This window comes from Prunus persica, chromosome G4, assembly GCF_000346465.2.
Source record: "Prunus persica cultivar Lovell chromosome G4, Prunus_persica_NCBIv2, whole genome shotgun sequence".
NCBI classification, from domain to species: domain Eukaryota; kingdom Viridiplantae; phylum Streptophyta; class Magnoliopsida; order Rosales; family Rosaceae; genus Prunus; species Prunus persica.
In genome coordinates, this window is record NC_034012.1 from 16,625,459 (window position 1) to 16,640,356 (window position 14,898).

The 14,898-nt window shown below is 36.8% G+C and overlaps 2 protein-coding genes across 7 annotated transcripts; one reads left to right on the forward strand and one right to left on the reverse strand.

The window, feature by feature from the left end:
* On the forward strand, window positions 3,028-8,313 carry LOC18779888 (protein DETOXIFICATION 42). Of its 6 annotated transcripts, none has more exons than XM_020561830.1 (14): window positions 3,032-3,327; window positions 3,882-4,054; window positions 4,361-4,482; window positions 4,870-5,079; window positions 5,275-5,465; window positions 5,626-5,761; window positions 5,859-5,955; window positions 6,067-6,167; window positions 6,484-6,647; window positions 6,979-7,050; window positions 7,138-7,254; window positions 7,360-7,445; window positions 7,742-7,863; window positions 7,958-8,070. In XM_020561830.1, the coding sequence occupies exons 2-13, from the start codon at window positions 3,978-3,980 to the stop codon at window positions 7,821-7,823; spliced, it is 1,455 nt and encodes a 484-aa protein (XP_020417419.1). In that variant the 5' UTR covers window positions 3,032-3,327; window positions 3,882-3,977; the 3' UTR covers window positions 7,824-7,863; window positions 7,958-8,070. The 6 variants fall into 6 exon arrangements, 4 of the variants coding, with proteins under 4 accessions (XP_020417419.1, XP_020417416.1, XP_007213927.1 ...); XM_007213865.2 differs by having other exon boundaries at window positions 3,035-3,327; window positions 7,350-7,445; window positions 7,958-8,313; XM_020561827.1 differs by having other exon boundaries at window positions 3,034-3,327; window positions 7,350-7,445; window positions 7,742-8,313.
* LOC18780661 (zinc finger CCCH domain-containing protein 56) lies at window positions 8,803-13,380 on the reverse strand. The gene is made up of 2 exons (XM_020561826.1): window positions 12,637-13,380; window positions 8,803-11,696 (listed from the first exon to the last, which is right to left on the reverse strand). Exon 2 carries the CDS (start codon window positions 11,670-11,672, stop codon window positions 9,564-9,566), a length of 2,109 nt encoding a protein of 702 aa, XP_020417415.1. The 5' UTR covers window positions 11,673-11,696; window positions 12,637-13,380; the 3' UTR covers window positions 8,803-9,563.

The following is a 14,898-nucleotide window of genomic DNA, read 5'->3' on the forward strand; positions in this document are numbered from 1 at the left end:
CTTCCCTAAGGCCACCCAGGCCCGATTGAGATAGATGAAGGCCACCCAGGCCTATGTGACGACCATATACCAAGGCCCCACGCACCGAACCATGCTATGCACCTCTAAAAAGGCTCAAACATGAGAAGCAAGGCCCAAAACACTTGATCCCAAGAGGTGTGCTAATCCTTAAGAGAGAGAGAGTAACCACATGCTAAGATCCCATCAAGTGCTCAATCCGAAGATGCCACGTCATCTGAGGCCTAATAGTCCCACATCGGAAGATAACAAAATGGAGGACTCCCCTTCCCAATCTAAAAAGGAGTACTTTTTACCTAAAATGGTAACTTGAAATCCCTTCATACTTCAGTGTAGTACTTTTCGAACCCTCTATGGTGAAATATCTGACTTAGGCATCGGAGGGTGGTTGGTGGCCCCACCACCCACATCTAGTGATCCTTTCAATCTTTTCTTTCATGATATCAAAGTCCATCACTCGCAGCCTTATGCTGCTCCAAAAGCAAAAAGTAAGAAAATTTTGTATAAGTGAGTTCTTCAAATCCAAGAGGACCATTTTGAGGAATGGTGAGTCAAAAGGGCTTATGAAATTGATCATAATATTATATAAATTTAATTTAAGAACATATCATTTTTATTTTATTTTTTTGAAGAGTCCAATTTTACACCAACAATGCTCGCAACAATTGATTATATATGTTTAAAAATTAATATTAGTTGAGAACGCACAACTCATATTGCAGCTTATTTAGTATATGTCTTTTATACTAACGATAAGAGAAGAAAAACACTCGATTGCCCTATAGCCCATTTTGTACATACTGCAAGTCTATTCCTGTCGAGGGACAAACCTCAGAGTAGGAAAGAGTACCATACATATCATAGACTAACAAAAGACTCTGAAACAGTCATGCAAGACCAATGCTAGAGCAAGATAAAATAAAACAGCAAACTGACACATAGACCTTCAACCCAAAGACCTCCAACGAGAACATTGCAACACAATCCAACTGTCAAAATAGCCCTGCTATGAAATCATAGTCCTTTGCACAGCCACAAGACAGTGAGAACATCCGACAGAGAACACAATACGCCAAGAAGAAAGAAAACAACCACTAAGCACACCATCTCTAGCCACCTCCAATAGCAATTGGAGATAAAAGAAAAGAAATCTGCAATGAGCAACACAAAGAAGAGATTAACCGCAAACAGGCCAGAAAAGAAAATATAAAAAAAAAAAGCCCCAAGCACGTCGTATCATCTCAACACTGACAAAGAAACCTCCTATGAAAACATAGTTCTTGAGACAGACGAAGAATCAAAGATTAGTTCAGGGGAGAACGAAGGAAACACCACGCAACAATAACAAAACTAGCCTAGTCAGTTAACCTAAACACGGGGATCATGCATAAGAGAATTCGCCGAATGTCAAGCCTATGAATGCTCCAAGAACACATTAAAAAAAGGCGTCCAAGAGACTCCACTGGGCCAGTATCCATAGGAAGACATAAGTTGCCTACAAACGTTTTCTTTCTTTTTGAGGTAATTAACTTTTGATTGACTATTTTTATTATAAATGCTTCTTTATTTAACCATCCAATGTCAAAATTTTATTTAAAAGCAGCTGGCATATGCAATATGTGCAACAATAAAATATGATCTTTTCTAGGGGTAGGCGCGGTCCGGTTCTCACCTCAAACTAGAATCGAAATTGATACTATTTAACCGGTCCGGTTTAGGCAAAACAATTTCAAAAACTAGCCGGTTCGATTCTGACCGATTCCGGTTTTGAACCGGATTTTTTTTATTTTTTTATTTTTTTATTTTTTTTAAAAAATTATAATAAATAACTTATTTTTTTGGCTTAAAAATTAACAAATAATCCAATTCATACATTTAGAAATTTTTTGAAGTTGAACTTGGAAAAATAGTGATTATAAAATTTAAAATATGGCATTAGATTTTAAAATTTTGGAAAAATAAAAAAATATATACATGACCGGTCCGGTCCGGTGTGGTGCCGTGTAAAACCGAAACCGGTTCGGTCTGGTTTTGGTCCGGTTTGTTGACTTTTTTGGTGAATCGATTTTTTTTCCCTTTTTTTTCACATGTTGGGTTCGGTGTTTCGGTTTTCCGGTCCCAATACCCACCCCTAATCTTTTCATGTATAAGGATTCTTTCTTTCATACAAATTATGTCATTTTAAGTCACTTGTTTTTTTTTTTTTTATAAATGGGGGAGTGGATATTTGAATTTCAGATATTTTTTAATATTAAAAAGAGAAATATCACGTATTGAAGTAATTTGGTTGTCAACTAACTTTTATACTTAATCTCGAACTCTTAATGTGGGAGAGGATATTTTATGCACCAACTAATTTTAATTTAGTGATACTTTTTTTTTTTTTTTGAAGCAAATAAAATTATGAATTAAAAATGAAAAAATTATAGTGTGACAATGGCCAACCAAGTTTTGTATCTACCACTAGTGCTTTATCTTTTAAAAGAACCTATTTTGGCTATTTTGTGCCAATAAAATCTGCTGTGCTGTGCTGTAATTTTAGTGGTGAAGTAAACCAGATGAACATTTTATTAAAAAATCAAACTGGAAAAATAAATTATAAAAAGAAAAACTTCTTTTTTTCACTGTAAATCGGTGAGGTTTTTTTGCTTCCTATTATTGGTTTGGGCTCCAATTGTGACTTGTGCATGAAAGTGGACACTAGGCATATAGCCGTAAGCATGCAATTCCTGTCCATGACAGTGATGCAAATATGCGTTTCTTTTTCTGGGAATCTGCTACTGCTGACACATGTAACTGCCTTTATTGAAGAAAGCCTTTTATGAAAATGGGTATAGCATTATTTTGCTATCTGTTCCATACAGAGATAGCACTACTAAGTTTTCCTCCCTTTCTTGGCATCTTCTTCCTGGGGCACCACAAAGCGTCTTTCTACATGGGATGGAGGACTAACCATAATACATTACACGTGGCCTCCTCTTGATAAAGTTTTATGCAAGAATTTTTTGTGCTTTTGGAGTCTTGAAGTTTAATATATAAATAAAAAAAATACTTTGTGAAAATTACAAGTTGCAACAAGCTGCGTCTGACAGCTTCTTTTTGTCACACAGCAAAACTAGTCATAGGTTGTGGTTGGTGCGTTTCTGTTGTCAAATCAAGGGAGATAAACCTTTTCTTCTCATGGACTTTGGACATGAAGCTATTCTTGGATTATAGGTGTTGGAGTTTCCAAAGCAGAAGTTGAAGTTTCAAACCCAAATTCCATTTTGAGTGTACGCTAGCAAGATATAAGGATCACGCCAGTGAAAGGTGAGGGTCTTTTCTTGATTGGTTTTGAGCTTTGCCAAAAAGCTGAAATGTTTATGAGTTCTTTTAATTTTCAAGCCCAAGTTTTTTTTAAAGTTTTTGCATGTGTTTAACTTTTCTTCTAGACTGAGAAATTAAGTGATTTTGCTTTTGAGTGTTTGGTTTTGAAAGTACTTTTGAAACTGTTACAAGTCTATGAGTTGGAAAGTATGGTTCAAAGGTAGGAATTTCATTGGCCTTGATGCTGAAGTGAAACGTACTTCTTTGTCTCCAGGATTTCTTCTGATGGTGGATATTTGAATTTCTAAAGCTTTTATAAGTTTCTCAGTTAGGATATCAACTGTTGAACCCAATTCTTTATTTGGTGGTCAACTCTTTGATATGCGTAGTCAACTAATTTTATTAATTCTCTGCAAGGATACTTGATACTGTTTGAATTGCTTCTGTATTTCATCATTTTTGGGCACTTCTGGAAAATGGTTATCTTGTTTTTGGAGTTGAATGCTTCGGGTCTGCAAGCAACAGAATTATGAGTTAACACTACATATAATCTGCAGGGACTGCAGCACAATTTGTGGATTCTTTGTCTATAAACAACTAGTTCAGTAACCGCCCCAGTTAAAACCCGATTCTTTAAATCATCTATCTAACTGATGGCTGAAGAAGATGATTCATATTCCAATGGGAACAAAAGCAAAACTCCTATCTACATTTTATTCAAGGATTGCAGGTATCATTTCGATTATTTTATGCCTTTTCGTTTCTTTTTCCTGATTAGTTTGGTTTGATAGTTAAAAGGTTCTGTTGAATTTAGCAGACAAGCAATGGCATATATTTTCGATAAGCAACAAAGCTTTTACTCTCATCCATCGGCTAATCTAACCTTATTATTCAAGCAAGACCAGTTCAGAATTTATGTGGTCTTTGCCTGCAAGAGCCATTATTCAAAATATTTTTCATCGCAATTTGGACAACCAATGCTTGGATTTGAATAGATGTGTAAAACCAATGCTTGGATTGTCTTTTCTATGGGCAGGTTTGTTTTTAATTTGGACAAACTTGGCTTAGAAATAGCGTCGATTGCATTGCCTGCAGCACTGGCTTTGACAGCCGATCCAATTGCTTCTCTAGTTGACACAGCATTCATTGGTCAAATAGGTACTTTGCTTCTTATTCTTTTCATTTTGAACTGTGCATATGTTCTTCCATCTGAAACAAGTACTTTTTGTTTTTGCTTTGGGTAACAAAAACAAATTTGATTGAAAAAATCAAGTTTCTTTCTTTAAATGACAAGGATGGGGATAAAATGAAATATAGTGTCTACATGAGAGGCCAATGTGTAAACATATCCACATTCACAGTCCACTAATAGCCTAATGGTTAACAGAGATGTATCTCTTAACCCTATCCTTCAAAAGTTGACCAATTACCAAATGCTAAATATTAGTCTTCAATCTGAAATGAAATTTTGTGGCTGAACCTTGTATCTTTGTTAAAATTTACAGTTGTGGAAATTTAATATCCAAGTTGTCTTAATGTTTAAAGGTCCAGTGGAGCTTGCTGCTGTAGGAGTTTCTATCGCTTTGTTCAATCAAGCATCAAGAATTGCAATATTCCCTCTTGTTAGTGTCACAACCTCTTTTGTTGCTGAAGAAGATACTATTGGAACAGCGAGTCCCGAGGAAAATCAGAATGATTACCTGGAAACAGGTTCATCAATCAATGGTGAAACTAGACAGTTGATCCCAGAAAGGGGTATGCGTCATGCCTTTTTCTTTTTTTCCGGTTACAATGCTACATCTTTTTTCCACAATAAACTCAGCATGCATTCTGTAAAGACTTATAGAATATGATTTCATCAAGTTTTCCTCTTCATTACAAGATATTCTTTTACTGGTTTATGAAAACTTCTTACATGATAGTTTTTTCTTCTTCCGTTTTCTTTGTCAGGTACTGATCAGAATGCATACAACTCAAAACCAGTTGGTGCAAGCTTTGAAATAGTTACAACCAATCATCAAAAGAGGTACATCCCGTCAGCGTCATCAGCAATGGTTATTGGCAGCATCCTTGGCCTCATCCAAGCCATATTCCTCATATCAGCAGCAAAACCTCTATTGAACTTTATGGGGGTCAGTTCTGTAAGTTAATCATCTTTATGCTTTTATTTTATTTTATTTTATTTTATTTTATTTTATTTTATTTTTCATTTTGACATACATTTTACTTAAGAGTTTGTTGTAGCAAGCGCTGAAATACTACTATAACTTCTAAGAACAGAAAGAACTATTGTTTGTTTAGGATTCCCCTATGCTAAAACCTGCACAGCAGTACTTGATCCTGAGGTCGCTTGGTGCTCCTGCAGTTCTTCTTTCACTGGCTATGCAAGGGGTCTTCCGTGGGTTCAAGGATACAAAAACTCCTTTATATGCAACCGGTATACCTTAATGAAGCTGCACCTTAGATTCGATGCCATCTTTTTCAAATAAATATAGTCTTCATCGTGTTCTAATCAATTGTCTGTTTTAATCTAGTGGCAGGAGATGTTACAAATATAATTTTAGATCCAATATTTATGTTTGTTTTCCGTCTGGGTGTCAATGGTGCAGCTATTTCTCATGTTATATCTCAGTAAGTTTTATCGAACTCATCTCCATGTGTTTTTGGTCCTCTTGTGGGTTTTTCTAGAATTCTGCACTCTGTGTACCAGCGTGCCTCTTATCATTGATATGTTCATTATAGGTACTTAATATGTGTCATACTCTTGTGGAGATTAATGGCTCAAGTTGATCTATTACCCCCAAGTATCAAACATCTCCAATTTGGTCGGTTTCTTAAAAATGGTGAGGATTTCATTCTTTAATAGGCAGTGGTGACACTTTCATGCATGTTTTATACAATCTAGAACTTTGCTTTTGTTCTGAGGAGCTATACTCCTTAGGCCTTGGTTTTAGTGAGCAGAAAACGTCGGAAGCATAACTTTAAAATGCTGAGAATATAGCATAGGAAATGCGAATAACATCCACTGAAGTATTTACTAACATGATCGAAATAGCAAGTTCTTTCTAATTTATATTTATATCTGAATAAATTTCAGTACATGTTGAGAGAGAGTAGCATGAATTAGTTGATACCCCATTAGTCCTTTCTTCACTCCAGGTTTTCTTTTATTAATGAGGGTCATTGCTGTCACATTCTGTGTAACTCTGGCTGCATCATTGGCTGCGCGGCAGGGACCGACACCCATGGCCGCATTTCAGGTCTGCTTGCAGGTTTGGTTGGCAACTTCCCTTCTAGCTGATGGACTGGCTGTTGCTGGACAGGTTGGAAAACATTACTTTAATAAATGAAACTACTGCAATGGTACACCAAATTAGTTTTGAGATAATTTCTTCCCTGTACTTTAAGACAAAGACCAAGAAGATGAAAATCACAGAAGCACATTGTTTAATCAGCAATTAAATTCTTCTTAAATTTTTTGTGAAACTGAATTGAACTTTCCTAAGCTCAAATCTTGCTGCAGTGAATGGTTTTTAAATCAATAAAAGAACTTATTTTAACAGCCCCTATTTTGTGTATGTGTATGACATTTATTTCAGTGTTTCCATTTCTTTTCTATGGACTGGATAGGTTATAATCCCTTCCCACTTTCAGGCAATACTTGCTAGTGCATTTGCAAAAAAAGACCATGACAAGGCAACAGCCACGGCGTCACGAGTGTTACAGGTGTTTACTAATATTTCTTAAGTGTCAAATATGTGTTCCATGTGATGTTGGTTTCTCTGAAAATTCATAAATACATTTAAACCGCAGTTGGGATTGGTTTTGGGGTTGATGCTCGCAGTCATACTTGGAGTAGGGTTGCAGTATGGGGCAAGGCTATTTACAAAAGATGTCGATGTCCTACATCTTATCAGCATAGGCATTCCGGTGAGCCCCTTTATCTCCAAAAAACAACACAATATTTCAGGTTACAATTCTTCAATCCCAAATGACATTTTGAACTGTCTTCCAATTCATATCAGTTTGTTGCAGCTACTCAACCCATCAATGCCTTGGCCTTTGTTTTTGATGGTGTCAACTTTGGAGCATCTGATTTTGCATATTCAGCCTTTTCCATGGCAAGTCTTTAGCCCCTTTCTTGCAATACAATTAATAATGTGAACTCATTTCTTTTTAACTCATATAATGCTTTTGTTTTGTTTTGTTTTTTTAAAAAAAAAAAACTTAAAATTTGCATTATGTCACCAACTTTGGGTTGTTTTGTACGCTAAATGTCTCCAAATTTGAAAACTCTTTTCTCTTCTTTGCTGTGGAGCCTAAAGGAAAAAGACTACATTCAATTACTTTGTACAACGGTAAAAAAAAAAAAACTACTTTGTACACAGGTTAACTTGATGATCATCATTCTCTCCAGGTTATGGTGGCTATTGTCAGCATCTTTGTTTTGTTTATTCTCTCCTCTACCAATGGATTCATTGGAATCTGGGTTGCTTTGACCATCTATATGAGTCTTCGAGCATTTGCCGGATTTTGGAGGTATGTTTTACAAAATTTAGTACATACAAGCATGCTCACACACACACACAAAATTTTACTTGCCCAAACGGACCATTTTGCTATGGAATTTCAGGATAGGGACAGGAACAGGACCTTGGGAATTCCTACGGGCGTAAATGGACGCTGGTTTACTCAATTGGAAGTTCAAGAGTTTCTTTGCTTCCATTGTTGCATGATTTCGACTTGATTGCTTGAAAATTTTTACCTTGAGATGTTCCAAGAAATCTCAGATTACCTTGTTACATGAAGAGCAATCATACAAGGAGAAAATTTGCCCATTACTTATAATATCAGGGGAATCTTTAATGAAATGCTCTGCAATGCATTTTGTTTTACTACAAAGCTTAGGAGAGTATTTTCAAGAAAGGATAACATATTCTCTGTATATATTTTTTTTCATACAATTGCAACCTAATAAGTGCCTAAACAGTCAAATAGAAAGTGAAGGCCTATGCAATTCAAATGGAACTATTTTTGCGTCATTTTAATGTGGGGATTCAACAGGCATTTGAAGTAAAGACACTTCATGTTCGGTGTCTGGGATTGGATTGGATGCATATAAACCTTGGAATAATAGAGAAGGGATTTCCAGAGAAAGGGGGAGCTGTTTTAAAAAAAAAAATTAATAAATCTTTAGAGTGATTCTAGACCAGTACATGGAAATGGTCCCACATCACATCTAATTATCAACAGGAAAAGAAACTTATATAAAAAATTGCCAAATCCCACGTCTGCTAATCTCAATGAAAAGTGAAAGAAAGAATCCATATAAAAAGACGTTTCCACCTCTCGAATCAAAAGTGCTGCACCCACCATACAATTGGGATCCACCTTACCATGGATTCTCATGTTTTCATGAAACATAGATAAGGAAACAAACAAAAGGAGAGGAAAAGCAAATGCAGAGACAATCAAGGATGATAAATAATTGGGATATTGGAGCAATAATTTAGACGATAAGAAAATGTATTTTACATCAAGGAACCAAGTGTCCCAGACTCTCTCAGCATCTGCCTCTACAATAATTCATTCAGATATGGGGCACATCTGCAGTGCCATCTTTCTCTTTCTTGACAGAATATGTTCTAGTTCTACAAGGACCATCTCAAAGCATTGATAAAACACGGGGGGAAGAAGAAGGAATACATTTCTTCCTCAATTCTGTTTTACAGTATTACAGATGCATCTGAGATTGGAAAAAGGAAAAAAGTTCCCAATAATTATTCGGAAAAACATACTGGTAGGGCAAATGCTTCTGCAGTTTTTGCTTCGCCTTGATGAAGCATGTAACATATTTAATGAACAAATAATTTACAGGGGAAATGAAATAATTAAATTATGATAGACTTGGGAGAGAAGTTCCATAACTTGGGATGGTCTTCGCGTAACCCAAATGGGAATTTTCATCCCTTCTTGACTTCTGTAAAATTAATAAATTTTAAAAATGGGGTATATGATGATGATACTTTTCTTTTGGCTTTGTCCAGTCCTTTCCTTCTATTGTTTGTTACTGTTACCTTCTAAACACTTTAGCCACCAACTAAAAGAACATATAATTCTGTTGTAACTAGATCTCAGTAAAAATGGTTTCATTTTCACTATGCAACAAGTTGATGTACCTGCAACTGCTGAATCCAAGCTTTGGGAACTGAATGATCATTATTTTCACTGGGAGGTATTCAATTAGAACAATCAATGGACAGCAGTGTGCCTGATTCTGGAGCAGATGCTACTTCCTTTACGTCATATGGTGATTCCTTCACCAGAGATTGAACCCATGAAACATCAGGCTCTTCCACATTATGTTCACCAGAACGGAATTTGGTTAGATGGCCCAGTTCATCTGTTTGAACAGACCAATCTAATTTCCCATTGGCAGACTCCCATTTGGTCAAAGAAGGCACAGGGGAGCCAACAGCACCATTAGATCCAAGTTCATGATGGATGTTAGATCCAACATCACGTGCGCTGAAGCTGTAAAGCTGTTGCAGCTTCTGCTTCTCATGCTGAGCAAGAGCAGAAACCCTAGAGCCTATTGGAGATAGAGGCTCTATGTTTTTATGTGACATCATCCTCGGTGAGGAAAAATCAAATGGAGCTTGCAAGAGATTCTGCTCAAAGGTCCTTGGGGAAAATGCATTTGTTCTGATAGGAGATAAAATTGTTTGTTGCTGCTGGAGTTGATTGCGAACTACTGGTTTATTTGACGGGGAGAAAGCGTATGAATTCACAAGATGGTCAGTCAATCGAGGGGATGAGACCTGGGCAGAGAAAAGCTCATTTAGATTTGAAGGTGTCAAGGTTTCTGGATGGAGGGGACGACTCACAGAGGAAATATTGATGTATGACTGTGAGAAGGAAGACACATCATGAAGGGGCTGCTGTTGTTGCAGTTCAAAATTATGCAACAGGTTAACCTCTTCAGTAGGAATATCTTTTGCATTAAGAGAAGATCTCAAACGGCTTGCTCGAAGATTGCTCTCTGGGAGATGCAAACTGGGGATATTTTTCTGAGGCCATGCCATGCAAGAGTCAGAAATACCATTACCAGGAGATATGGGTGGAGAAAAGGGAGAAGGTAGCATAGCCTGCACTGCTTTTGGGGAGCCAGGTAGGAGGTTCAAGGCTGCAGCCATGTCCATGAAAGCAGCAGAAGAGGTGGCTGAATGAGGAGATGGCATGGCAGATCCAGTAGAAACATACACAGGTCGCATTTCCTCAGGTTTGTGGGCAAAGAAGCAAACCTGGCGCAAGCAACTCATGCCATCTTTGCAGAGTCGAGTCTTATATTGTGCTGGATGTAGCCAGCACTCAAAAACCCCATGAGCATATTCACATAAATCTCCACGCTTACATGTTCCTTTTCGATAATCCAGGCATGGCATACAGCTATAGTGGAACTTCCTCGGGTCCCTTCTCCTTGCATTCTCTCCAGGATGCACAAAAGGGCATTCAGTCCAATCATGTGAATAGGCTCGTGAACAAGGCCGGATCTTGAATGAAAACATCCGAAACTCATCCGTAGAATAAATACTATTCTTGATGTTGGGAAACGAAGGATCGAAGGGGTATTCTTTCTTCTCAGGTGCTGAAGAAACATGAATATCATCAGAATTACATGTTGAATCAGGGATGGATGATGGCAAGGAAGCATTTTTCGGAGACGATGACAGAGATGGTGAACTAGATCTACAGCAAACATTTGAAACATGGAGATCCAGCTGACAGGCTGAGCCATCATATTGTAAGAGCTCTTGAAGCACAACCTTCAGATTGGAACAATTCAGAGGAGAAACAATAACATCAAAAGGGCAGCATCCATTGGCATCAATAGCATTGGGATCTGCACCAGCCAGCAGAAGAACCTTGACAGTGTCAACAGCATTTTCAGACCCACCAGAAGCAGCACAGTGAAGAGCAGTGCTCTTATCTCCACAGGGAGAGCAATTTACATCTGCCTCTGAAAGAGAAAGAATCAGTTTCACAACATCAACACTACCATATTTAGAAGCAACCATTAATGGGGTCCTATGCTCAAGAACCATTCGTCTCGAAGCCCTGTCACGACCATACCAGAGTCCAATTTCATTAACAATAGAAGCCTCACTAATAGATTGCTTAAAGCCATCCACATCATTATCGGCCGCAAGCTCTAGCAAACTGCAGGAAGAATGTTCAGTTTCAAGTACTTTGATCGGATTAGCCATGGGTTTATTCACAGACTCAGTTTCCTGAGAAGATAATGGAACTGGAGACTCAGGACTTAACTGCTCCAGGACACCACACATGCTTCAATTAATCAAAAAATTTACCTGAAAGAGACACCATATCCAAAGAGAATCATATACCATAATACCAAAGAAAATAGAGAACCATATACTTCTCACAAGAATAACACATATGAAAACAATTTGGAATTGTAATCTGATAATTGTTCTTCAAAAGATCCCTCTACAAAAGAGAAAAGAATATACTTTGGTCCATATTACAGTACCATACAATAATTCCTCGAGAAAGAGGTAGAAATCAGTAACAAAAGAGACTTGAAAACACTTCCCAGAAGACCAGAACGGTTAAGGAAGAACAAGAAATTCCTTGAGAATTATTTACAAATATGGAAAGGAAAATTAGCTGAAATTATAATGTGCTTAACTTGGAATTCCGAGGCAATTAAGGGTTTGGACACAAAATCGCTAGAGAATCTCGTTATGACAGGAATATTATAGTAACAATAAAATTGCTTAATAAACCCAAAAGTTACCATTTCAAGCCAGCTTACACACAAGTCCAAAATCAAACCAACATACATTTTTCCTTTTTACTCTAATTTTCAGAACGTGTAATCAAAACAATCAAAGTGGAGCACATGAAAGTTCTATAAATAAAAAATAAAAAAATAAGATAGCAAGCCTATGGTGTGCTCTGCTTAGTAAGTTTGAATGTTCAATTATATGAAAATGGGTTTTTTTGCTTTCTTTTTGTTTTTTTTCCGCCTTTATATTAGTTTCAGTCAGTTAAACAACGAAATTTCGAATTTGGAACCTTCTGTATTTTCCCACACTTTCTCAGTAACCAAACGGAAACCGAACGCACGCCAAGCACAGCGTAACCAAAATTGAAATCGCCAACATACAAAACCAGCCCCGGTGATCAAGTTCCAAAATGTACATATCAACCACTCAATAAACACTATAATTTGCCATCTAATCTAAAAATAAATAAATAAATAGAGAGAAACGAAGATGGACTTACAGAGTGCACACCCAAGGAACTGTACGAACCGCATTTAGCAAAAGGCGAAGTAAAAGCAGAGAACGAAAACTAGTGCTGGCAACGCCTCAAGTGCCCGGCGAAGATGACAAAGAGAAGAAGCTTGCGAGCAGAGAAGCTCTGTTCCCATGGCGCAGAGAGAGAGAGAGAGAGAAACGGAGTTTTCAAATGAAGGTGAAATGGAAAGAGAGTGAGTTTGGGTTGAATATATGTGATGGCATGGAGGAGTCGGGTTGAAATTTTCGGGGTGGGTTGGGAGTAGAGGTGACTGGCTGAGGGGGTAGACGGTGAAGCAGAGTAGGTGAGAGGGAATGAGGTTTGGTAACCGGATAAAGCGGTGGACCCTCCTAAATGTTGGATTTTATGGGTTTTGGGCCTTTTTCTCGATTTCTTCATTCGGATTGTAGGAGGAGCGGGAGCCTTTTTGTATTCGCTTTTCTTCTTTTTTTTGCTTCTTTTTTTTGGGAAGGGTGTGCAACATTCCAATTCAATTTGCTCAAAATGGCCGATCCAATTCAATTTTAATCGATTTTGATGATTTGGCAGATTAGATTGGATTGTTAATTTTAAAAACCAACATGATTGGATTAGAGGACGGATTTGTTTGTGAGAATCCAATCCAGTCTAGTTAATTTCATGTTTATTTTGCTCAAGTAAGTATTTGTAATTGAAACTTTTATAAACATTTTAAGTCACTTGATAAAGTTATGTTTAATATATTATATAATCAAAATAATTTTCTCTAGCATTTCATCTCTATTTTACATTTTACATCTATTAATATGTTTGATTATATTAAAACTAATGTTTCATGTTTCATTATTGTCTTTTTTCATTACCAAAACCGATCATCCAATCCAATATCAATGGTATCGGATTCAATTGGATTGGAAAAATTACAATCCAATCTATATTGAATTGGATGTGAATTAGCTGAATTGTATCGGTTTCAAACCGACACACACTCCTAGTTGAAATTTTGTATTCACTTTCGTCTGAACGTGTAAAGAGTTATTTGAGCTCTAAAATGGTGGATGGAGCCCTGCTGAGGAATATTTATGGTACCTTTCTCAAAATATGAGCTTTGAAAAAAATATTATATTTATAAATTAGGTACCTACACCATAAGCCACAAAGGCCAATACAAATTGCGACAAAGGGTTAACATAAAGATAGAAAGCATAATAAACACGTAGGGTTAATCTAGATACATAGAGACACATGGCAACATTAAACACACACATGAGAACAAAGAAATTTCGGCATAAAAGTCGCAACCCTGAACAAGCCAGACATGAATCGCAATGCCTAAAACTACTAATACAACTACAAATTTTAAACTCTCACAAGTAGAAACTATAAGTAGAGACTACTACAAACAAACACCCAACTCATAAAGAGTTGATGCAATTATTACAATATGAGTGGATTTGGAGACAGACGCGATGGCTGAGCGGTTTTTACTCACTTGTTATGTGTTCACAATAAGAGCTTCTTCTATACACGAAACGCTATATTTGTTATTACCTATTTTGTGTTAATGAATGTTTATGTTATGTTAGTTTTTTTTTTTTAATGAACATTATTTTTTAAAACAAAACTTAAATTTTGACGAGATTCCAAAAATATTGTATTTCATAGACATGATTGCCTTCAAGGGTGTGTAACTGGTGCCACTACACAGGGCCCAGAAATTTCGTCACGTGTATCTATTTTATATGTTATGTATATGCCATTGTGCAATATATTTAGACAATTGTGTGTCTAGTAGAGTTAGTTTGCTACCCTTATACTTTAGTTAGTGATACTATGACTCAAACAAAAACCATTTTAATATTATAGGTAAGTGTCTCACTATCACACAACCGGTACCCAAGCACATGTCGTGCTACTAAAGGAGCATTCTAGTTAGGGTTGGACTTGGTTCATGAACCAACAATTTTTTTAGACAAGCAGAAACCAAGCGACATTTGGAGATATTCCCATATTTGGGACTGGTCCCGACCCGACAAGAGTCGGTTAACCGTAGATCAATATGACTAACAAAGCAGTTAGTGTCAAAAAAGTTCGGCAACACCGAATTGGGCCGATGTGTGGCCAAAATTATAATTATTTGGGTGTTTTCTATTCCTCATTATTAGCTAGCATGCCCTTTGAACCCAAGCATACAATCATTAAATTCCTTGTTTAAAGAATCAAATAACGCGAAAAAACCAAAGACTCACATTGCATCAAAGAGATACA

What these genes read in the sequence shown, in the direction of transcription:
- LOC18780661 (XM_020561826.1), bottom strand. Translation starts at nt 11,672, where the DNA reads ATGTGTGGTGTCCTGGAGCAGTTAAGTCCTGAGTCTCCAGTTCCATTA.
- LOC18779888 (XM_020561827.1), top strand. Translation starts at nt 3,978, where the DNA reads ATGGCTGAAGAAGATGATTCATATTCCAATGGGAACAAAAGCAAAACT. An exon ending in ACAGTTGATCCCAGAAAGGG is followed by an intron (nt 5,080 to 5,274) that starts GTATGCGTCATG and finishes TTTCTTTGTCAG; the next exon opens with GTACTGATCAGAATGCATAC. An exon ending in ATTTCTCATGTTATATCTCA is followed by an intron (nt 5,956 to 6,066) that starts GTAAGTTTTATC and finishes TGTTCATTATAG; the next exon opens with GTACTTAATATGTGTCATAC.